At 56.9% G+C, this 23928-nt stretch overlaps 2 protein-coding genes across 3 annotated transcripts in view; both read right to left on the bottom strand.

Annotated features, from left to right (window-relative positions):
- Positions 1–2547: 2547 nt before the first annotated feature.
- ZBTB47 (zinc finger and BTB domain containing 47) lies at positions 2548–16294 on the bottom strand. Of its 2 annotated transcripts, none has more exons than XM_045089014.1 (6): positions 16069–16294; positions 10075–11646; positions 8321–8468; positions 7071–7186; positions 6282–6426; positions 2548–6018 (listed from the first exon to the last, which is right to left on the bottom strand). In XM_045089014.1, exons 2-6 carry the CDS (start codon positions 11563–11565, stop codon positions 5657–5659), a joined length of 2262 nt encoding a protein of 753 aa, XP_044944949.1. In that variant the 5' UTR covers positions 11566–11646; positions 16069–16294; the 3' UTR covers positions 2548–5656. The 2 variants fall into 2 exon arrangements, with proteins under 2 accessions (XP_044944949.1, XP_044944948.1); XM_045089013.1 differs by lacking the exon at positions 16069–16294 and adding an exon at positions 15285–15746.
- A 4467-nt stretch (positions 16295–20761) lies between these two features.
- Positions 20762–23928, bottom strand: part of NKTR (natural killer cell triggering receptor) — a 57577-nt gene continuing 54410 nt past the window's right edge. The window contains 1 exon segment of the mRNA XM_004754254.3: positions 20762–23592. Coding sequence (XP_004754311.2) covers positions 23505–23592 — 88 coding nt within the window. The 3' untranslated portion in view covers positions 20762–23504.

Genomic DNA, 23928 nt, shown 5'->3' on the forward strand with positions numbered 1-23928 from the left:
TAACCCACTGGGCCACCCAGGCATCCCTGGGGTTGTTCTTAAGCAGAAGTGTCCTTAAGGGAGATGGCGTCACTTTGGTGCATGCCAGTGTCGTCTTGCCACCCTGCTCTCGAGTGGTGGTGATGATGAAGCCGTGTAAGGATGGTCCCTAGGTCTGCTGCCTCCTGTGCGACTAGGGAAGGACCAATCACATCGGGCCTGGCCACAGCTTTCCATGTGGCCATCAGCCCCTCCTCAGGAAGCCCCTGGAGGACATACTTCACTAAATTGAGGGAGCAAGTGCAGATCGAGGAAGATAGAGGACTCAGGGGAACTGGAGGTGCATCTAGGAACTGGCAAAGGGAGTCCTCAGGAGGGTGGGAGATCCCACCATGACAGCTGGGGAAAGTCAACCACTCCAGAGATGAGCGAGGGTTCTGGAGAGACACCGCCAAGAGGGAGATGATGGGACACCCGTTGTGTGTGCACTTATGAGAAGGAGAGTTACCCTTAGGGCAGAGTTTGGGGACACGGAAGCTGAAGGAACCACATTTTGAAGAGAGGAGGGGAACAGTTGTACAGGAAAGGGAAAGGAATCATATTCTATGATATGGCTTGATTGAGATCAGCGATTACATAGTCATAGTATTTACACTGCATGCTAATCTAACCCCAAATAATAATATAAATGTGCTTGGAGAAAGGAAAAGAGAAGCTGTGTGTGTGTGTGTGTGTGTGTGTGTGTGTGTGTGTGTGTGTGTGTGTGTTGGGAGTGTTAAAGAAAGCAATCAATAAATGATACCTAACACTGAATCCATCAGGAAGTAGGAGTGAACGCATGATTTCATAGGCATGAAAGTCAACACCAAACATACCAATTGGATTGGAACTAGTTACCTACTTAGAGTGGGAAAAGAGGGTTTACAGGCCACTGCAACTTCTATTTAAGAGAAAAAAGGCCTTCCAGAAATATTTGACTTTTTCAATATGTCTAAGAAAAATTTTAATTGTAAAAAATCGGTATTTTCCCAGGGATCTACACAACACAGTGCTGTGTGGCATTGGGCCACACGTGGCTCACAGCATGTACTGGTCTTACCCTTCGCCCAGGAGCCACTGGTGCTATGGAAGAGGGGCATCACCTAGGGAAGAATCCATTATGGAACCTGCCCCGCGACTTGGCCTTGCCAGGCTGGGAGCTTCCTATAGGAGGCAGTATACTCCAGACCTGTGTCCAGAGTGTAGGCATGCACCACGGTTTCTCTTAGAATGCCTGGAGCCAGAACCAGGATTCGGGGTCAGGGAGGGGCTCTCTGTGGCCACCCCATGACTTTGGACCACCTTTTCCCGATCGCGAGCACTACCTGCCCGAAGTAGAAGACATGCTCGCCTTCCCTGCCTTCCCTGGGACTCAGGTGTAAATACAGGGCCCGTGCTCCAGGACATGAGGTATTAACAAGCTGTTTGGTCCCCGAGAGCAAAACCGGGGGAGAACGAGTGTTCCAGGGACACCAGCCATGATGCCCACCACCACCCTGTGGCCTTTTCCTCCCAGCCCAGTGAGACTCGTGCCTGAGCAACAATGGAGCAAGAAGTTGGGAACGTTACTAGAATGATTGGGGTGGGATGGGGTGGACCTGAAGGAAGAGACTGTGCAGAGAAGCGTCGTGCAAGCAGATGGTGGCAAGACGGGTGGAGAGCAGAAACAGAAGCAGAATCCCGAGACTGGCGGGAGAAGCCAGGCCCTCAGGCTCACCTGCAAGCCTTGTTTTCAGGGTGACTGAAACTGAGTGAGCCCGTTCCTTTTGGCCAAGGAAGTAGGGCTGTGTGGAAAGGCTCCCAGATTCTAGGACCTGCTATTTGGACCCCTATCCTCGGAGGGGTGGTGTACAAGAACGGGAAACCTGTCCTGGGACAGGACCAGCTCCCCCACACCCATCTCCAGGGGGGCACCTGCATCTTGTCTCTGGCTCAGGAATCTACCCAGCCCCTCCTTCTCAGACTCCACATGCATCTTGTGCCAAGGGTCACAAAGCCAGGGGTCTCATTCAGCACACAGTCCTGGGGGCCCAGAGTTCCACCCGGCACGGAGCCAGGATCCATGGATCACCTGCATAAGGAATTAATTCTTAGAGTCCCCACAGAGGACTGTCTGCTCCCTCTTTGGAGGCCACTAGCTGCCTTCCATCTGAGCTTTTGTCTCTCTGGTGCTCACGTCAGCATCTCTGATAGCAAGCGGCTTCAAACTGCCCTTGCCGGCCAACTGCTGAGCTCAGGAGCAGGAGTGGCCTGGGCTGTCCTGGAGCTCCCTGTGGGCTCTGGCCTTCTGCAGGGGCTGCCTTCAGGGACCTCAGCGTCAGCAACCCCAGAATCTCTCTCCTCCTAGAATCCCCTTCTGCATCCAGCTCAGGATCAAACATCAGCTTGGGGGGTACATCTCTGTTCTTGCCTCAGCTCCTGACTCTCGGTGTTCCTAAAGCCCAGGCCTATGGCAAGCCTGCAGGTGCTCTAGGTCTTTCCAGCCAGAGGAGAGGGTAGGCAATATGTAAAGAAGAGGCCGGGCCAAGGGACAGTTGTACTGACTTTATTCGCCTTCACTCTCGTCCTCACCCTCCTGCTATCCCCCACGCCCTTGGGGCCCAGACATCAAGCATCCACACACCTGGCACAGCCATTCTGCCATCACGGAACCCCCGCAGAGGGGTGCTGTGGCCTTACATGGCAAGGTCAGAGACTGCACTCTAGCCCCTGTTTGAGGCCCCGCTTCATCTCTCTGTTCACCCCCAGCAGGCCCAAGACCAGGGAACCCATGGGGAGCTGAGGAGGGAGCAGACCCAGGTTTCCGACCTGAGTTCTGGCCAAATGGGCTGAAAAGTCCATCTGGACTGAGGGGTTCCCCACCCCCAGCACATCTCCAGCGGGTGGTGATGGTCCCAACCCAGCTTCCCCGCCATCAGCCCCAGGAAGTGGGTATGCGGCCCCGGTCCCCTTAATCCCACATCTAGGTGCTCGTTTATTTATTTTAAAAATAAAAAGGAAATGTAAAAGCTGGTAAAATGAGAACCCCTGCCCACACTGGCACTGATGAGGTTCCATTATTGCTTCAGACCCTTGTGATCTGGCTGGAAAGGAGCTCCCACCCACACTGGCCCAAGTGGAAGAGAGCATTTAGCACCAGGGACCAGGCTCCTGTCACCGCTGGGACAGGGGCCTCCCAGGAGAGGGTTTGGCTGTGCCCACCCACAGCTACAATGATCATTGTGACCAGAGCCCAGCCTGCCACCTGGACCCCTGCCCTCAGAGGAGAGGTGTATTAGAACAGGGAACCCAAGTCATGGGAGAGGGTTTCCACACCAGGTATCCTCCCCTGCCCCATACCCAACTCGTCTCTGCTTATCAAAGTGTGGCCTCACAGGGACCTGGCCTGGCCAGAGCCCCCCAGGCTCTCTCACTAAGGCTGCAGTGGGGCTACCTGGTGATAAGGCCACCAGTCCCCATGGGAGACCCTGGTGTCAGTGACAGGGGTTGGGGAACCCATAGGGGTCCTGACATACAGCAAATGGGGGGAGATCAATTTTCTTGGGGAAAATGTCAGCCAGTTCTGAAGAGCTGCCAGGCACTGGGACCAGAGGTTAGAAATAGCAAGGAAAAGGAGGAAACGGAGAGTGTGTGTGGGGGGGGGGGGGACCCTGAGGACATCATGGAAGCCCAGAGATCAAGGGGTGCAGAAGAGGGAGCTAGAGTACAGCGGGAGTCTAAAACCCCCAGCCTTGGAGTAAGGTAGCTACAGAACTGGGAGCCAGACAGGGAGGCACGCTTCCTCTCTCAGTGAGGGGCCCATCTTCTCTCTCCGAAGGACAGCAGGGTTGTTCTGAGGGTACATCTGGAGGCTCTGACTTGGAATACTCCTGCTGCAGCCCCAAATGCAACTAGGCCAGGGCACTGCCCCCCTGTGCATCCAGAGAACAATCTGGGGGTGTGTAGCTTGGATTATAAATCTTCAAATCACTTGGGCTTCTTGGACCTGCCCACATCTGTACAGAATAAAGTGCTTCGTTTATTGATGATTAAAATGTCCCCAGCCCCCACCCAGCGCCATGGGCCTCACAAGGAGGTCAGAGGGGTTCCCACCCCCTCAGCCCTTGGGCTGATGGGGCCCAGTCCCCCACTCCCAACCCCGCCCCCTGCCACTGTCCTCCTTGGGCTTAGGCCTCTTCCCACTCCAGCCATGCTTGGGAAGGTGGTGGTGTGAGGGTAGTCGTGGGGGTTTAAGGTGCAGAGTATAACAAACAAAACTATAAACACAAAAGGAAAGAGCTTAACTAGGAAACAAGTAGCTTATGGAACCTTCCTCCCCATTTGTGAGGCAGGAATGAAGACGTTAAATGACAACAAAAAAGGGTGTCCTATTAGTGCTGGCCTCATGGGGGCAAGTGTTGAGCACAGGCTGGGGCTCCCCCAGAACCCTGACCCCCCACCCTGGGGCCTGAATGTGTAGTTGCCTCTCATCACCAGGGCTACAGGCTCCCTGCCCATGGTGCAGAGGCCCTGCAAGGACAGGGAGGCCGCACACCAGCCCAGGAAGAAGACGAGGCCTCTGCCTTCAGAGCAGGGATGGAGACAGACACAAACATCTCCTCTGGCACCGGAGAGACAATCAGGGCAGCTCGTGAGGACCCGGGTGCGCTATGAATAGCTGCCCTGCCCTCTGCCCCACTGATAGCACCTTGAAACCTTCAAACATGGCCTCCTTCTCAGGGCCTGCCTTTGGGGTTCACCCAGTCACAGGGATGTCTTGGACTGTAGTCCCCGGCATCTGGAGCTGCGGGAGCCAGCCCGTCTGCCCATCTGGATCCGAGCCCCCAGCACCCATGGCCCAGCAGCTTCTGGGGATATGTCTTCTCCTGGATTTAGGGACCTCGAGGCATCTGGTACAGCTCAGGGATCCCTGTACCTGCCGGCAGGGTGGTGGGTGAGAGAGCAAATGCATGGGGTCCAGCCCCTGCCTGCCCCACTGCACACGGTGTGAAGGTGGGTCTGCAGCCTTCACAGTTCGCCACTCCCCCCACAACACACTCGTGGGCATCCACACTCAAGCCCTGCCTCAGTGTCCACAGCTCTCAGACCCGATCCACGACTCCTTCCAGGGAGGCTGACACCCCAACTTTTCCCCACAGCCTCCAAGATGAGGGAGCAAGTTAGGGGGCACAAGGGAAGCTGAGATGAGCCACTGAAGCTGACCCGGGCTTGCCTGGCCAACGCCCTTCAGCTCAGGCCTCAGGCAAGTGACCCATCACACCTGCTCCCAGGCCCGCCCTCCCTGCTGTACCGCCTCCAGCACCCCCCTCACCTGGAGGGCGTGCTGCAAATAGGTTGCTCTTTTCCTTTTCCTTCACTTCCAAAAAAAAAAAAAAGAAAGAAAGAAAGAAAGAAAAGAAAAGGCAAAGGCTTCAAGGAGTCACTGAAAGGGGGGGCACTTGGGAGTGAGGTTCCCCTCCACCCCGCACAGGGGGCTACCAGCCTGCACACCCCCATGGTCAGTGGCCTCAAGCGGTACAGGTCCAGCCACGTCTGGAGGTGGGGGTGGCCGGTGTCGCTGTCTGACCCCAGGCAGGAGGGGCGGGCTCCTCCCAGAGGCGGCCCCGGGGCTCCAGACCCCGCGTTTGCGCTCCTGCAGTCAGTTGTTGGCGCTCATCCTCCCGCCGGGAGTGGTAGTGGTAGAGAAGAGTGGAGGGGGGGGCGGCAGGTGAGGCGGGGGAGGCAGGGTCTGGGACAGCCCCGGGAGCAGGGGCAGCGTGTGCGTGGGAGGCTGGGCCGGGGCCAGGCCGGGGCCGGAAGGGGGGCCGTCGCCGGTCAGGGGGTGACTGACGCGGAAGCATTTCTCCTTGTGCGCCTTGAGCATGTTGGAGAAGCGGAAGCGCTGGCCGCAGACGTCGCAGGGGTACGGCTTCTCGCCAGTGTGTGTGCGCCGGTGCCGCTTCATGTTCGGGCGGCTGGTGAAGCTCTTGCCACAGATCTCACAGATGTACGGCTTCTCCCCTGGGCGTTGGCACGGGCAGAGGGGCGTCACCGAGAAGTCGGCGCACCCCGGTACCCGCGGGGCCTCCCTGCCCAGGGAGAGGCGCGGAGGACGGCGCTGAGCCCCGGAGAAGGGTGAATGGAGGCCCGGAGTGGAGAAGGGGCACGGCTGGGGCCATCGTACGCAGGCAGGCATCCTGTGGCAGAGCCGAGCCGGGGGGGGGGGGGGGGGACCCTGCAGCCTTGCACGCCACCCCCACCCCGCCGTCGGGAGGCGCAGGTACCTGTGTGGGTCTTCATGTGCTCATCGAAGTACTGCTTCATGTTGAAGTCCTTGCCGCACCACTGGCACATGAACTGCTTGTGGCCGATGTGGATGCTCATGTGGGAGCGCAGCTGGTACTTGTACTGGAAGCGCTCATTGCAGTTCTGCGGGTGGGGGGAGGGTGAGGCCCAGGCGCAAGGTGGGGAGCAGAAGGTGGGGAGCAGCTGCAGGGACTTAGGGGCCCAGAGGGGACACACACGGGAAGGGGCTCCTGGGGCAGGGGGCGCAGGGGCAGAGAAGGGGCTAAGGGCCACCAGGGCCCAGGCCCGGAGGGAAGGCAGGAAGTGGGGAAAGGCCATAGAATGGAGGGAGTCGTGCTGCATAAGGCCCTCCTGCGTAAGGCCAAGACCCCCCATCCTTGTTCCTTGTTGGAACACCGTCCCCCTCCACCACCACCCCCCACCCCGCAGCCTGCAACCCTTTCACTGCTCTGCCTGAGATGTGCCTCTCTGGACCTCTCCAGACAGTCTGTCCCCTGCCTGATGGCAGCCCAAGAGCAGGGCCCACCTTGACTGTGTGGGGGTTGGGTCAGGGAGGGCTGGCTGAGGGTGGGGGTGGGAGGGGGGCAAGGGGGCAGCAGTGGGGTCAGAATGCTGTGGGAGGTGGGGGCCACAGACACCAAGGGGGCCACCCCTCTTTCTGAATCCTGGACTCCACTGCCCCCAACTCCCTGGTTGTGAAACAGCTGCTGCTCCTGACCCCTGAGGGTCCAGGGTGGCCCCTGGGGCAGGCGGAGAATGGCACTCACCTCGCACCGGAAGGGTTTCTCCCCAGAGTGCTGCAGTGAGTGCACTTTGAGAGACATGCTTCGTTTGAAGGACTTCCCACAGGTCTCGCAAGTGAAGGGCATGTCCTTGGTGTGGGCTGTGGGGCAGGCCATTATGTCTCAGAGCGACCTCCACGGCTGCTCCTAGGGGATCCCTACCTGGCCACCTCCCATACTGGGCCTCCTGGGAGGCCCTTCTGCCTCACAGTCTGCCTCAGAGCCTTGGTCTAGCACCTGGGGCTGACTTCAGGGCAAGGACCCCAAGCAGTACTGGCTTCGGCTCAGACCCTGGCCCCGCCACTGGCTCTCTGCACTGCCTCTGTGCGCCTCACAGTGTCCTACGGAGAGAGGCCAGGAGTGGTACTGAACCTCAAAGGTGGGCTTTACAGGGGATGACACTGGGCAGTCCAGAGGGAATGGCTGTGTTCCCCCCAAAACCACGGACAGATAAAGACAAACAAACTCTTCAAGGAAGGTCTTCGAGGAAGTGACTGGGGCCAGAGAGTTCCCCTTACAGCTCAGAGCTGGGGAAGCTGAGCCCAGGAAGACCACTGGTCCTGGGCTATGCAACATGCTCCTGGCCAGGACTTCCACCCCAAGGTCCCAGCTCCCAGGAGGCTAGAGAAAGGGGTAAGACCTGGCCCAGGGCCACACCTCTCTTGAGCCCCAGACCTGAAGCTGGCAAAGAAAGGAGGGCCACTCGAACACCAGACTGCCAGTCAGGCCCTCCTAGAGGGGAGGGACAGCCATCCCAAGACAGAGGAGGAGCCCAGCACACATTTGTGGGGGCCTCCTCATTTAGAGGAGCCTGAAGGCCTATAAGGGCCATAAGGTGAGAAAAAAATGAGAGGCACAGTTGTCATCAAACTGAGACAGGGCCTGTGTCAGCCCATTTGGCATTCTGTGTAATTTAGGAAAAGGTACTTCTTTCCCTGGTGGCCAAAACCCCATGCTAAGACACATAGTCTGCCAGCTGGATTCTGGGCGCTCCCTTCCATCTTGTCCTGGAACGCTTGCTCAGTGTCCAAACTGCCCAACCGTACATGGTAGCCCCAACCTCTGAGCCTATCCAGGTCACACCTGCCACTGCAACAAGTCTTCCCAGGCTTCCCAGTTGAGAGGGGCCTCCACACACCTTCACACTGCCCTGGGATGAGAAGTCCTTCCCAGCAAAACCAGCAGCTGGCCCAGCTCTGACCCCAGACCCCATTCCCTCCCGGGGCCAGACTTACCAACCATGTGCTTGCGCACATGGGCCATGGTGTAGAATTTCTTCTCGCAGATCTCACATGAGAACTTCTTCTCTGCATAGCCATGCACGATCTTGTTGTGCTCGTGGAGAGACCAGAGCTTTTTAAAAGCTTTGCCACACGTCACACACTGCAAAGGGAGAGGATGTTAGGCCCTGGGTCCTTCGTCAGGACTGTGTGCCCTGGACAATTTGCCCCTCTCTGGACCTCAGTTTCTGCAAGTGGACTGTGCTGGAGGGAGAGCCCTCAATGTCCAACAGCCTGCCAGATCTGACTTTCTGGGAGTTGGGGATGGTAACTCCCTAAAAAGATGCCCACCTACCCTGGGCTGCGGCCTGGGGCCCTTCCTTACCCTTGAACTGGACTCGGGTCAGGGACCCCCTATACAGGAAGCCCTGACTCCGTGCTCATTTCAACAAGGCACCTGTCTACCAAGGGGAAACACATAACTGGCCGAAGGGCCACAGTGTGTGAGGAAGCTGCACACAGTGCATGGAGAAGCCCTTCTCAGATCCCACGTCTGGCCTCTTCTCTGCTGGGATGTATGCCCTGACACCCTGGAGATCCCGAAGGAGAGAGGTGCCAAAGTGCTGGTTGGGGTTGGGAGCTGCAGGAGTCCTGGGTCCCATGAGGAAATGGGATGGTAGTGGGAACCCCAGGGGCCATGCTTCCCTCCTCCTCTTGTCTTCCCCATCCCCACAGGAGACACTTCCAGAGGGATGGAGCAGGTCAGGACTGGGGTAGAACTGGACTCAGGTCAAGGTGCCCAGGTCAGAAGAGGCCCATGCAGCTTTCCCCTCCAAAAGGAAGGTTCGGGTGTGTGCAGTGGAGAGACAAAGGGCAGCCCAGCAGGCAGGCAAGTGGGAACAGGTGCAGGAGGGCGGGGCAGGAGACCAGGTAACCCTCCAGGTAACACTTTCTCCACAGGGCACTGCAATTAGCAATTAGCTCAGGCAATTAGCACTCACCTACCTGCTGCCCCCACAACCCCCTCGTGGCCAGAAGGGATAAAAAGCAGCCTGGCGGGCCCTGTGCTGCCTGCACCCTGGGAGGCAGAGCTGGCGCACACTCAGGCCGAGGAGTCCTGGCAGCCAGCCCAGCCCCCCTGCTTGGCCCCTGCAGCCCCTGCTTTTCCCAAATTTCTCATCCAATCCCTCTTCCCAAGCCCAGGCCAGCTGGCATCTCCAAAGAGCTGACAGCAGGGGCTTCCTCCTCCAGGCCACCCCCTTGCTCTATTCAACCTCTATGCAAGTGGAAATGGCGCCCCCTCCGGGCAAACCCTGCCCCTCCTCGTCTGGGCTTCTGTGTGGAGCCCAGCCTGAGAAACTATGCATGGTGGCCCTGATGGCTTTCCAGCAGCCTTAGTATTTACCAAAACACAGGCTCACCCCTCCTCAGAGCTGGCTATCCATCAGCCTCAAGTACTCAGACAACTCCCTCCTCTCATCCTCCCCTCTGCCTCTCTGGCCAAGAGTACTGTTTGTTCCTGTCCGATCTGCACATGTCTCCATGTGCCAAGGTCTAGCTGCTTACTGCTGCTTCCTCCAGGAAGCCCTCCTTGGTGTTCTCCCCTGAGTGCTCACCACCCTGGGCCCAAGTTGGCCCCATGGGCCAGGGGTAAGTGTGTCTGGGCACGTCAGGCAGCAGAACCCTGGGGACGCGGCCTGGGGGGCCAGCCTTCAGCCCTCCAGCCCAGTCCTGCCCCACCCGCCCTAGGAGGAGCCCCCCAGGCCCACCTGGATGTTGCGCTCACAGTCTGTCTGCCGGTGCAGTAGCAGCTCGCTCTCCAGCAGGAAGCGCTTGCCACACTGGTCACAGATCTGCATGCGGCTGTGGGTCACGTTCATGTGCTTCTCCAGGTACCAACGGTTGTTGAAGACTCGAGGGCACTTCTGACATGGGTGGTGTTGCTTCTCTTCCAGCTTCACCTTGGCCCCCAGCCCGTCAGTGGCCTGTGGCCCTCGGGCCGCTGCAGGGCCTCCCCCTGGAGCAGGCTTGGGCCTCTTCCCACCCCGAGGCCTGGCCTCCTCGGGCTCAGGGGGGCCTCGGCGTCGGGCGTTCTCTCGAGACCGTGTGGCCATGCGGCTGTGGGGAGGGGGCTCTGCCCTGCTGCCCCGCCGCCCTGCTGGCCCCTGCCTGCTTCCTGTGTCGCCCCCTTCTTCCTCCTCTTCCTCCTCCTCTGAGCTCTCTTGATCCTGCTCACTGTGCCCTTCCTCTTCCTCATCCTCTTCCTCCTCTGGCTCACTGTGCCCTTCCTCCTCCTCTTCTTCTTCCTCTCCCTGACTGCCACCCTCCTCTTCTTCCTCTTCCTCTTCCTCCCCTCCACTGCCGCCACCCTCCTCCTCCTCCTCCTCCTCCTCCTCCTCCTCCTCCTCCTCTTCCTCCTCCTCGTCCTCTGAGTGTCTCTGCAGCCCGTCCTCCCGGCCCAGCACCATGGTGGCCGGGCCTGTGGTGGAGCCTGGCTTGCCCTCAGGCCCCGTAGACACGTGCAGAGTCTGGTTGTTGAGGTTCACCTCCACGATGATCTGGGACTGCTCCCGGCGGCTGTAGGTGCCAGAACCCCCAAGCTCTTCCTCCAGCCCCTCCCCGCCCTCCAGCTTGCAGAGGCTGCCTGGGGGCCCACCAGCCTCCTCGGCACCACCCTCCTTCTCCTCCTTGAAGAAGGGCTGAGCTGGCCCGATGGTGGCTGGCACCGGGCCCCCCGCAGTCCCAGCCCCGTCCTCAACACGCACGGAGTAGGGGTCGGGGCCCTCACGAGCATAGATCTTGGGCAGGCCCGGGGCGTCTGCCTCCTGCTTGATGTCGCAGTAGTAGGGGGGTGCAGCCGGGGTGCAGCCCCCAGTGGCCGGCGGGGCCAGGGCCACGGCGCTGGGGCCCGGGGGACCCAGGGAGCGGGCGTCCAGCAGCTCCTGGCAGGACGCGGCGATGTCGGCCATCTGCAGCAACGAGGCGGCGCTGAGCACCTCGTGCACGTTGGCGGCGTTGACCAGCAGCTTGGATGTGTAGATAAAGTTGAGGATCTGCTGCAGGCCGCCGGGGGCCAGCGCCTCCAGGGACAGCTCCACGCGCTGCAGCTGCTTGTTCTGGGTGAAGAGCGAGTGGAAGAACTGGCTGTAGGCAGCCAGCACGCCCTTGTGTGCCGGGAAGACGCTGCGCTGGGGGACCAGCACCAGGTCCACGTCGCAGAGGTCGGGCTGGAAGAGGCGCTGCTCGTTCAGGCGGCCCATCAAGCAGGCAAAGTGCAGGGCCACGTCCTCCACCAGCGAGAACTCGGCCGCCGGTGAGTCTGTCGTCTTCTCAACCAGCAACTGCGAGGGGCGGAGGGGGGGAGCAGAGGGCACAGGTCAGGTCAAGGCCAGCAACCCGGGCAGTGCCTACCGTGCAGGAGGCAGCCTGCCCGGTACTCCAGTTTCCGTGTTCTAGAAAAGGAGCCGAAGCTCTGGCCAGGACGCGGGGAGCCAGGGCTCGGGCCCAAGCCAGCTGCCCCTCAGAACTCAGATTCCAATCACGACAGGCAGCTCCTGAGTGAGTTGGTTAACTTTTCTGGGCGTCCAGCTCTTCCCTGTGAGACAGGAAGTCCTCCTGGGCAGGGAAGGGAAAGAGAAGGGAAGAGGAAGGAACAGGGACGAGGGTCACTGGCATCCCAGAGTGCGTGGGACTTAGGGGCTTTCCATGCTAACACTGCGCCAGTCTGGGCAAACTGGGGCAAGGGGGCCACCCCAGAAGCAAGCATTCCTTCAGCAGTTCCTGAGCTCTGTGGATTCTCTCCCTCACACGCACAAATAAAGCCACGCCTGCCCAAACCCAGGCCCCTCCAGAATGAAAGGCTCACTGGCTCACTGGCTCACTCCTTGGCCTCTGGCTGCTACTGTGCCCCAGGAATAGTACCTAGGAACCCCTTACCTCACCAGCAGTGGGCCTCAAGGCCTGGACCTAAGGCTTTGCAGGGATAGAAATTCTTGGGAAGAAATCCAGGCCCAGACCTTGGTCTTCCTGCCCTGCTGGAGGAGGCTGGTGGGATCTAGGTAGCCCTTCCTTACTGGGCCAGGCGGCTGCCCAGGGCCTCATGCATGGCTGTCGACATCTCCCCCTCACACAGGGGTTCTGTGGAGGTAGAAGGACACTTCTGTGTTTTCTGTCCACCAGGCTTAGAGACGGGAGGCCCCCAAGGCCTGCCCTAGACCCTCTTCCCCCTAGGCCCCCAGAGCCCAGGTCAGGTGTGGTCCAGGCATAGAGGCTCGGAGATGGCCCCATCTTGGAAGCTGCGCTACCTGGGAACTTTGGAGCCCCAGAGAGGCCCTCAAAGTCTGATGGGTCAGATTATCAGGCTCCTGAGCCACAACGAGCCCCTGTGAATTGTCCAGAATAAGTGCTGGATTAATCATTCCTGGCTCCTCCACAGCAGCTTTCCCAAAAGATAGCCAGCACTGAGAAGCAGGCTGCCCACTCCCTTGCCCGGGTCCAGGGCAGAGTTTTTCAGTTACTGTCTATGGATCACTTGCCTGGCTGGACTAAGCCTGCACGTTCCAGTTTCTGGCCATCCTTAGGCCGTGTTGAGCTGGGTCAGAGCCTCCTATATTTGAGGGGTACCTTGCCTCACTGTCACAGAGCCATCAGTTTTTCTCCCCCAAGCACCTCCCTGCAAGTCCGTCCATCCACAGCCCACCCCAACCCTCCATGCTAGTCCTTCCACTGGTGGGGCAGCAGTGGTGGGCCCAGACTGGGCTGGGAGGGGGGAGGTGATATCTGGGTTCACCTTCTCAGTCGCCTGAATGAGAATCAGACTGGGGTCTCAGGATGAAGCTCAAAGAGCCTCAGGGGCAACCTGCTTCCAGATCTGTCCCTGGACCCCCACCCCACCACTGCATACCCAGCCACGCCCGGCAGCACCCACCCAATGCTCTCCAATCCCCGTCTGGCCACTCTTGACCACGGATGCTACCTCCCTTGAGTTCTCCTACGCCTCCTTCCCCTCGGCCAAGAAGCCACCCATCTGCCCCCTCTGTCTCAGGACTGCTGGCCTGTCCAGGCTGGGCCAATCTAACAGGGACATGGTGCTAAGTCCCTCCCACCTCTCTCCTCTGACTCATTCTGATTCATCTTCTGGGACCAAATTCTATTGCACAGATGGGGAAACCGAGGCTTAGACGGGAGGGTCGCACAATGGGCAGTGGCAGAGCCCCTACACCCCCAGCTCTGCTTAAGGCCAGTCGTTCCCTGCTGGGCAGGATTGGACACCCCTCCCTGTGGATGGATTTCTTGGCTTTTGATGCCTGAAAAAGCAGGAAGAGGCATCTGGGGAACCTCTGACTCAGAGGACCAGCTGTGCTTGCCGGGACCCCGCCATTACCCCCACCACCTGCAGGTCCTTGAGAGGGCAGCGTGCAACCTGGGCTGTGACGGGGCCCCTAAGGGCCACCAGGGGCCAGATAGGGGCAGAAGTGGCTTGGATAAAGGCCCGCTCAAGCCAGGTCTGTTGAGGGCAGCACATCCTAGGCCACAGGGCCCCCAGTCCTCTCTGCTCTCCCATCAAAGAATGCCCCCCCCCAGTGCCTACCTGGCACTGGGGAAAAAAAAAAAAAAAAAAAAAAGGCAGTGCCTGACATTTCTGTGCGCAGATCTGGTGCAGGGCCCCCTGATCTCAGCAGGGAAGGAGGGGTTAGCTCAGAGAATACTGGGTGCTCCAAAGACTCTGTTCCCATGCTCCAAAGACTCTGTTCCCCAAGCCAGAGCCACTCTGCACCCTGGAAGGGCCCAAGAGTCTCCACCAGGCACCCTGCCTATTCTTCCTTGACAGGGCACACCCATGCTGCTGGCAGTCCATAACCCTTCAACTACCTCAGCAGGGCTCACCGTCCCCCCGAAACCCTGCCTGGCACCTCCCATACAAGGCCCACCAGCTGCACTGCCCCCCCCCCAGCCCAGCCAGATGGGCCAGTTCCTTGAAACTGCACACATGCCTCCCTATCATGGGGGCCAGCTGCAGCCATACACCCCACCCTCAAGTCCAGCCCAGGAGGACCTGAGATGCTAGACTAGGGGAGTGGTTTGGACTCCCACTGCCAGGGGGTTTCAAGCCCTCAAACTCTATTTGCAAGCGACATTGGGGGTGGGGGTGGGGTGGGGAGAGGCCAGGTGCCAGGGACTCCTTCCTTGATGGCTTCCCAGGGCCAGAGCCTTCTGCTTCGAAGGGGTACCCTATCTCTGTGCCATGAAGCCCCACAGGCTCCCTAGCCTGCCCCAGTGCCTTCCTAGAGGCACTGAGATGAAACCTGGGCAGGCATCTGCACCACCTCCCAAACGCCCACGCCAATCCTTACTGCCCGGCAACCCGGTGTGGGGAGGGGGGCACCCATACTGAGCAAGGGGGCATAGGTTCATGATTCCCAGGCGCCTCCTTTTGGAGAAGGGGTGTCTGTGCCAGCCTCTTCTGCACTCATGGCCCCACTCCTTTCCCAGGACACAGGCCCAGAGAGGGCAGAGGACTGGCCCAAGGTCACACAGTAGTTTGGACAGGAGCTGAGGACGTCCCGCCCCAACACACCCCGCTTGGCCCAGTCGCCCCAAATCCCCAGGCAGGGCGGCTCCAGCGCCCACGTGGCCCAAGGCCCAGGCGGGAATCCGACCTCCCCCCTCCCCCCATCACCCAGTCCGAGGGCGGCGCCGTCCTAGGCTCAGAGAAGCGCCCCCCTCCGCAGGTGCAGAGTAAGACCTCAGCCTCTCGCGCCCGGGCCCCCACCCCAGGAATTTAACCCCCTCCCCGCCGAGGGCCGCGCCACAGAGCCGCATTCCTGGCCCGCGGGGACCCGAGAGAAGGGGCCGGGGAGACGCGGCGACGGAGAAGATCCCTCCAACTCCTCCACCTGGAGCCGGCGGGCCGTGCGCTCGGGAGGGCAGAGCGGGCAGGTGGGCGGATAAGCGGGGGGACAGGCAGGGCCTTGCGTACCATGGTGCCGTGGCGCTGGGGGCTCACAGGGCCCCGCGGGATCGCGCTGCCCCCGGCGGCCGGGCCGGGGCCGCTCCATGAAGCGCCGCGCTGGGGGCCGCCCCCGCGCAGGGCCCCGCGACCATGGCCCCCGGGGGCGCGGCCGGGCGGGCGGAGGCGCAGGGCCGCGGCGAGTCCAGCCGCCGAGCAGCTGCGGCCCCAGAGCCTCGGGCGCGGCGGGCGGGGGGCGCGGGGCGCCGATTGGAGCCCGCGCGTCAGCTGGGGCCGCCGTCTGGACGCTTAAAGGGCCAGGCCGCCCTGCGTGCCGGCGGGGGGCGCGGACACGCGTGGTGTGCGCGGTTCCACCGCAGCTTGCTCTGCCTGGGGCCGCCGGGGCCTCCAGCCAGGTCTCACTGCTCCCATCCCAGCCGATGGGCCCCGGCCTCACTCTCCTGCGCGGAGCCCCCTTTCTGCCGGGAAGTTCGTCCCAGAGTCTAATCTTGGTGCCTTCCAGCTGCGCCACAGAGGCGGGGTCGGAGTAGGAGGCGGCCCTGAAATCGTGAAGGGGGGCGCGCCCACTCCCCAACCAGCTGCCGAAAGCCTTCCACCTGCTCCCCTGAGCGACCCCAAGCTGAGAGACCGAACCCCCGTACCCTAGCCTCGGGCCTCACCACCGCTTTGACCTGGCCTGGGCCGCTTTGACCTGAGGGTGAGTCTGGGATCTCCAGCTAGCCCGGCCCCTGTCACCCCTAGCCCAGGACAGCCCAGGGCTCATTTTGCTCTGTGCTGGTTGACCCATACCTACCTGGTGGCCTTCTCTGGCTGCTCGCGCCCACGCTAGGGCGGGAGGTACAAGAACTCAGACTACAGCAGCAGCAAGCCAGCCTTGAAGGTGGCGGGCCCAGGCAAGATGAGCGGAGTGAGGGCCAGAGGCGGGGGGAGGGTGGGCACTGCACCCCTCCCCCGTGTGACCCGACCACTGCTGAGTAGCCTCCCCGCTCAGCCTCTGCTGGGGAGATGCAGCCAGGCCGGCGGAATGCTGCCCTGGCATGGACACTAGTGGGGGCAGGGGGCAAGCCGTGCTGGCAGGAGGCTGCAAAGGAATGCTGCCAGCCTGAGCAGGCGGCAGGGTGGGGACCACAGGGCGCTGGCCTGGCAGGGCCGAGGTGGTAGCTGAGCCACCAGGGTGGAGAGGGAGCCTCTGTGGGCCTCTCCTGTGGCCCATGTTATCATTCCAATGCCCTCCTGTGCCCCCCACCCCACCCCAAGCTGGCTGCTGCCCCATCTCTGGTCACTCTGATAGTGCCTCACCCTGACGGTCCCCGCACCCCTCTGGGCACACAGGCCCGTGTGCTTACACAGCAGCCCCTGCCTGACTGGAACAGGCGCCCCTGGGGATGCCATCTTCCTCCTGAGTGGGCAGGGACTCTAGGGCCTGCTCAGAGTCACTTGGTTCTGGGTGCCAGGGGAGGAAATGGAACAGAGGTGAAGATCCCAGGCAGGCACCATCAGAAAGTGTGATGGTCTGCCCTGTAACATGGCAAGGGCCTCCTGACCCCAGGGCCAAGGAGAAGACATCTCAGGGGCATGGATGGGAGTGACCAAAAGAGTGCCAAGATTAAGGAGGAACACACAGAGCTAGATGGAACATGGGGAGAGCCCCTGGGGAATAATGGCGTGGGAGGAGAGTGGGGGCACAGCCAGGGACATGCCTCCAGTAGGAGCTACTGCAGACATCCCTCGCTTCTGTGGCCATGGTAAATGCACAGACAGCTGGTCCAGCTCCCGGAGGCCTCAGGCTGAAACCAGGCCAGAGTGGCCTGCATGCCTGACCAAACTTGTCACCCCCAGTGCTGCTTTCTGCCTCGTCCTCTTTCTCTGCTCGTCCTCTGTTCTAGACACAGTGAGCTGGGAGGTGACAGGGAAAGGATTGTGTACCCATTACTTGTACACAGTGAGGCCCAGAGCAGGACAAATCACACAGTGGGACACCAGTGTCAGGAGCTGGGGAAAGGAGACTTTGGGAGAGAGTGGCCTCCCCCGAGGGCTAGGAGAAGCCTGGCTGTGTGGACGGCTTTGGACACTCCTGGGCCCACTTCCAGCCAAGGCTTGGCCAGGGGGCGTGGCCAGCATTACGTAACCAAGGTAGGGCTGCTGGCCTCTTTGGGATTGGCCTTGCTGCAGCCGTCAAGCCAATGAGGGGCTGGAGGTTGGGGTGAGAAGAGCGGGAACAGGGGTCTAGCTCCCTGAAGACCACAGCTGTTCCTCTCTTGCTTCTCTGGTCTCTAGCCCATCTACTAGGGGAGCCCAAGGGCAGAGGCAGCTCTGGGAGAGGTTGCTGGCACTTGGGTCCCATGAACCAGGCCGGAAGGGGCTGTTTGAAAAGCCCAGTATGGTGGGCTCAAATGGGGCCACTCAGAGTTTAGGACTGACAGTTAACTAACTAGAGCAGAGGGAGAAAAGGGGTACTCCAGGCAGAGAACGGCACCTGGAAAGGCCAGGAGAGCGGAGACAGGATACCATCTGCAGGCGACTAGAGGCGATTTGATATAGTGGAGTCAAGGTTCTTGTCGGGTGGGAGTGAGTGGCTGGATAGGGATGGCAAAATTGCTCTTGGCTTTGGAGAGGGCCTTGCCCTGGGCACTTCACTTCAGTGTTGGTCAAGGCAGGCTTTCTGGACTGGGTTATTGGGAATGAGGATCCCAGGTCAAAATCCCAGGCCCCACGGGTAATCCAGTTTGTGGAGACAGGTGCGGAGCTGTGTGATCCTTTGGACACTTGGGGCTGGGTGCTGGCAAGGTCAGCAAAGCCATGCCTCTGCCTTGAGAGGTCAGCTCATGGGTGTCCTCATAAATTCCCGAAGCATCTAGCCTGGTTTCTGTCCCGTGTCGAGGACAAACTGTGCTAGGGCAGTTCCCAGGCTTGCCTGGGGACACCGGACTCTCCCCTACTGAGCCTAGAAAGAATAAACAGCCCATGGTGGGATTGTGTGTGTGTGTGTGTGTGTGTGTGTGTGTGTGTATACATGCAAGTGTGCCCAGGACTCAGCCTCCTTAGGCAGTCAGGAGGCTGTATAGCTGCTGTAGCTGCGACAGGACAGTAGAGTGAACAGTGTCCGGGAACAGAGGGGGACAACACAGCATTAAATCAGTGGGATGGTAGGGTTCGAGCTACCCACTAGGGGCTGACTCAGGTCCCTTCAGGGTTGGAGAGCATGGAGCTCTGGGTGTGGAGCTGGGGGTATTGCTCCTGTGTTCTGCCACCACTGAGCAGCACACTAATAGGCTACAGCTGCTGGGTGGGTGGGGGCCTAATTCAAACCAGCAGGTTGCCCAGTTCCCTCCTGCTGTGTAAACATCATGGCCTTGGCATTCACATTCGAGGCCTCCCCAGAAGTATCTTCTCCCACCCTTTTGGTTCAAGGGACCCTGGGCTTCTCAGTAGTGATTGAGCCTGGCCCTCCACATGAAACCTGTGGGTTCCTACCCTCCTCCTGGAGGCAATCCCAGGGGCCAGCATCCCTGGACCTTTGATGTATCCTTGGTTCTGAGCATTTAATTCTCACTACTTCTAAGGAGGAGGCTTGGTATCCCAGATTTTCAGATGAGGAGCTGAATTATAAAGGTCAAGCAAGTTATCTACTCACTCAATTAGGAATTGACAGAGTAGAACTTGAACCCAGGCAGTATGGCCTGAGTCAAATCCCTTAAGGACTATACCATAGAATAGTTGCCAGAGAGGTCTTAATTCAAAATAATATCAAATTAGGCCAGAGGCACTGAGATTAGTGGGGTCCTTCTCAGCCCCCTTCTCTGGGAACCTGGCCTGCTGGTAGAGATGCTGGTTGCAAGAGGACCTGGGTAACCCCCTGTAGGCCAGCTCCTCACCAGACAAGCCTGGGAAGGTATGGGCACCACCGATTTCCATGTCCAGCTTCGCCAGTTGTGCACACCCTCCTTCAGGGCTTGTGGGCTTGTGAGCCAAGCAATGGGCAATCCAAGTCCTCTTAGTACAGAGCAGTCAAAAGGCTCAGGGTCAGGACTCCAGAGGTGGAATGTAGGTATCTCTGCTGCAACCCCGTGTCATTCCTTTTTATTTCCTTGGGGCTCTAGGCCAGTTGAGGAGACCCAACAGTGCTCAGGCTAGCCTGTGGAGCTATGAATGGTGGACCCAGGGTCTCCACGAGGCAGAAGTACTTAGCCTCAAGACTGGCACAGCCCACGGTGGCCGGGTGATTTACAGGGGTTGGGGAAGGGGCAAGGAAGCACTGCCTCTACCAAAACCTCTAAACAGACCAGTAGAGCCTCCTGCCTGCTTTGTGTCCTGGCAGTGTGCCCTCCCCCACCCCCACCCCTTACCCCGCACCCAAGGACTTCTTCCGGCCCAGGATTCCTCTCAGCTTGCGTTCCAACTCATTCTCTCACAAGTCTCTCCTGGGACTTTCTAGAAACCTGCCCTCTCCAGTCCAGGCTCTTCCAGCGAGTGAGACAGGCGTGTGAGGCGTGGCTTCCAAGCCTCACCTGGCCAGCTAATTTGCATCACTAGCTCAGCAAGTTTCTCTGCACCAACTACAGCTTCCCCTCCCTCCCCAACAGTGATGCCAAGCCAGTGTTCAGGGTCACTTGTGATAGGGGCATATTTCTTGAATTCTCTTACCTCTTATTTAATGCCCAGCTAATTCAGAACAGCCAGACCAAAGTCTCTGACACATTTCCCTCCAGCACCGCCCAGCTGATCAAAGCGATCATTATCAGAATGATAACATGAACAGAATCAGAATGTGAACAGAATGATGGAGCTCACTAAAAAAGAACCTCACTTGGGGACTCCCCTACAGCAAAAAGACTGAAATTTCCTTTAAATTTTACTGGATCTAGATTTGACTCTTGTCAGGGACGTCTACCATTAATTCTGAAAATTGAATCTTTTCAAGTCTGTGACAGGTTATGTTGTATTCACTAAGAAAATACATATTCCTCTGAGTTCTGAGGAGAAAAAAGTTAATTGTACTTGCCCTGCAAATTCTCATGTGGACACTAAAAATATCACCATGAATGCTTTCTCAAGGAACGAATGCCGTGTGCCCGCTGTCAGGGCGGGAAGGTGGAGGCTGTCCGGGGTACGGACAGCTAAGTGTGCTATCCCAAGGCAGCAGCTCCCAGATGAGATGGGACCCGTCCATCCTCAGCAAAGGCATCTGTAGGCAGGTCACCTCAGCTGAATGACCACAAAGCCGGGGGGAAATGTGGAGTTTGCAAGGGAAGCGAGACCAAGCACCAAGCACGATTCTCTGGGTACTGAACATCCCCATCTCTGCCTGAGGTTCTCTCCAGCTCCACCTCACGCCCCACCACGAACACTCAGCCACAGGATGGAAATGAGCTGCAGAGATGAAGTCTCTTTACTGGCTGGATCAGCAAAGAGACCCCACGGTTCCTTTTCTGCTTCAGAGAGATCTGAAGTCTGGACGAGCAAAAGAAAGATGAAACAGGCACAGATTTAGACTAAGTATGTATTTTAATTTCTACAAGGTCCCCCTTTCAAGTTTTAGGAACATTTAAATGAAGTGTATACAAATTAGACATTGCCAGTATGTACAAAAGTTATTTTCTACAGGTTTTGAACAATACCAGCTATATCATGTTTCATTTGCAGTAAACAAGACGTTACAAAAACAGTCCAATAATACATTTTCTATTAAGAAGCACAATACACAACATAATTAAATTTTATTTAAAAATAACTTAAAATACAGAACAATCCCCTCTAGGCAGAAAAGCTATTTTTGTAGTTCATTCAGTAAACACACAATTGAAGCTGCGGCTGAGGGCTGTTCTTTTCCATGGAGGAAACAACTGAGGCTTCTAGGGCCTACCTTTTTGGGATGAAACTTCCCCAGAGTGGGCAGTTATTGTCTGGGTTAGGTGGGGTTCTAGAACAGCCTGCACCCACCCCCATCCCAGGACCCTGCATCTATGCAGCCACTCCTGTGATTATGTTGTGTTCTATGGCAGAGCTGACATGAAAACAGGGAGACTTGATCAGTGGGCTTGATCTAATCATATGAACCTTACAAATGATGAGGAAGCCAGAGGAATGGGAAGTATAACGGGCCACTGAGGGTTTGAAGATGGAAGGGAACGGTCAAGAAGAGTATGAGCAGCCTTCAGGAGATGAGGGAGAAGCCTCTGGCTGAAAACCAACAAGGAACCAAATGAACTTGGGAGTAGCTTCTTCCTGAGAGTCTCCATAAAGGAATGCTGCCCTGCTGATGCTTGATCTCAGCCTCATGAGAGACCCTAAGCAGAGAATCCAGCCATACTGTGCCAGACTCACAAGCTACAGAACTGTGAGCTAAGAAATGGGTGTTGTTCTAAGCTGCTAAGCATGGGGTAATTTGTTACATGGCAAGAGAAAACGAGTATTGTCCAAGGGTAACTTTTCTTAACCTAGTTAGATTTGGCAATTTGTTTGAGTTCTGAATGTAGTTTTTTGTTACAAAGAGTATTACAGGCAACTTTTGGAAAACCCTTCACATGAATCACATATTGTTCTGCATTCACTAGGAAGTAGGTCTAGTTGACTTGGGTCCTTTTTTTCTAACGTATTCTTGTCTATCAACCTGGCGAACAGCTGACCATTTAACCCTGTTTATGAACCTTTTATGGGTATGGTTTTAAAATATCCAAGGTCACCCCTCCACCCATCAAGGGCTGTCAGATCCCTCCAACTGAGGGCTCTTTCCCACTTCTCAAGTACCCTAAGCAAGGCCTGGGGAGGGTGTGCAGAGTTCCACATCAAACATCCAATATGAATTTCTTCTGCATAACTGGCTTAAACTGGCACTAAGGTGATTAAGTACACTTGGGGGAAAAACTCAAAAGATTCAACACACACACACACACACACACACACACACACACACACATTTTTACAGGTCAAATCATTTTTGGAGGAACCACCCAAAGCTGAAAATGTTGTTGTCTGTGCAGTCCTGTATCCCTCTTCCCCTGGTGTCCTGGACTTACTCATGTCTTGCGAGCATCACTGAGTCAGAGTGGGTCACAGTAGAAAGAGGAAAAACATGCTGGTGCTTAGAACAGTTCAGCTGCTGCTGGGGCAGATCCCTCTGACTTGAAAGATTTAAAAGCCCCCCAAAATGTCTCCAGGATGGTGGCAATGAGGTTCTGGTTGGTACTTAGAAATCTACTCGTCAATCCACTCTTCCAGAGGCACAGTGCCAGTTGTGTGCAACAGCCCCGAGGGGCCACACAACACCATGTGCCAATCCTGCCTGCTCCAGGGGACCCTAGGCCACACCTGAGCTTAAGAGAGACCCTCCAGATATTTAAAGTGAATACAGCTCAGAAGAAGGAACCATGCCTGGTTACCAGCGAATTTAAAAACAACAAAAAAATCACTTCTCTCTCCTCTGAGGTTCTACCATGACGTATACTTGAAGAGGCACCAAAAGGTACCAAGCACCAAAACAGGAACTGGAACAGAATTGTTCTTTTACAATCTAAACTTCTGAGAGTATGTATTACAAAGCACATAAAACGTTAGGGCCTTAGAGACAGTCCAGGTATTTGTAGTTAAGGCTGATTTATTCTTCCTAACCTCACCCACCAGGCAGGAGTAGTACAGATAGATGGTGGGCTGTATGATGACCACGTTCCTGATCCTCTGAGAACAACCAAGGAAGGAAGGAAGGAATTAAGAACTCCAGAGCCACTGCCTCAGACTCCTGGCTACCATCAGTGACAATTCTGGGTGGTTTGTTTTTAAGAGCACATATGTATAACACGGTGTAATTGGTATATAAATATTTGGCCACCTTTAACAGTTCTTCACAGTTCTGTGCTTGGCAGCATATAGGCTAAAACCTGAAAAACGGGCAAAAAGAATCTGTATTCTAAGGAATACGTGAGATGGAAAGAAACAATCTAAAATAATATTGCAAATTATCCTTAAATTTCATGACTTCTTGATTCAAGAAAATGAAATTCATTTCTATAGTTGGCTACTGTAAAATGTGGCATAAAAATATTTTTAGGAGACATATCTGTATTTTAAATTCTGTGCACATGTAAATGGACAATAACAATTTAGAAGTGCCTATTTTTGAAACTTATCTCTAATATTGAAATAGAACAACAGACTGCCATTAAGTTTCTTAAACTTTTAAGTTACCAGATATTTACAAACAAGATATAATTTGTATCAAAAAAGGGGACATTTTCAACTATATGTGCTGCTTTCACTGGGGCTCCGGTGATGAGAGTAACTTCGGTCACTTTCACTGTCAGAACCATAAGATCTACAACTCCTGTATAACAAAAGAAATATATACACACCTTTTAACTTCAACCCTTTGAATTCCTCTTGAAGCTTCTTTTTTGATACAAGTGACTTGAAAGCAATACTGATGGGGCATAGCACAGTGGGTAGATGAGTGGGGTCCTGCCAGCAGCAACAGTGCAGACTTTTCAAAGATGTTTTAAATGACAGATGGCAATAATACCAAGGTTAAGATGAAACATCGCATCTTGGGAAATTACTTAAAATCCACTCATGCAAATGAGAATAATTTTCCATGTTACCCAAAATGAGTATCAATATTTAATTAGATGGAGGAAGCGAGGGATTTAAAAAAGTATAAGAA

Source organism: Mustela putorius, unplaced genomic scaffold (assembly GCF_011764305.1).
Source record: "Mustela putorius furo isolate JIRA1106 unplaced genomic scaffold, ASM1176430v1.1 tig00003834_pilon_pilon_pilon, whole genome shotgun sequence".
Lineage (NCBI taxonomy): Eukaryota > Metazoa > Chordata > Mammalia > Carnivora > Mustelidae > Mustela > Mustela putorius.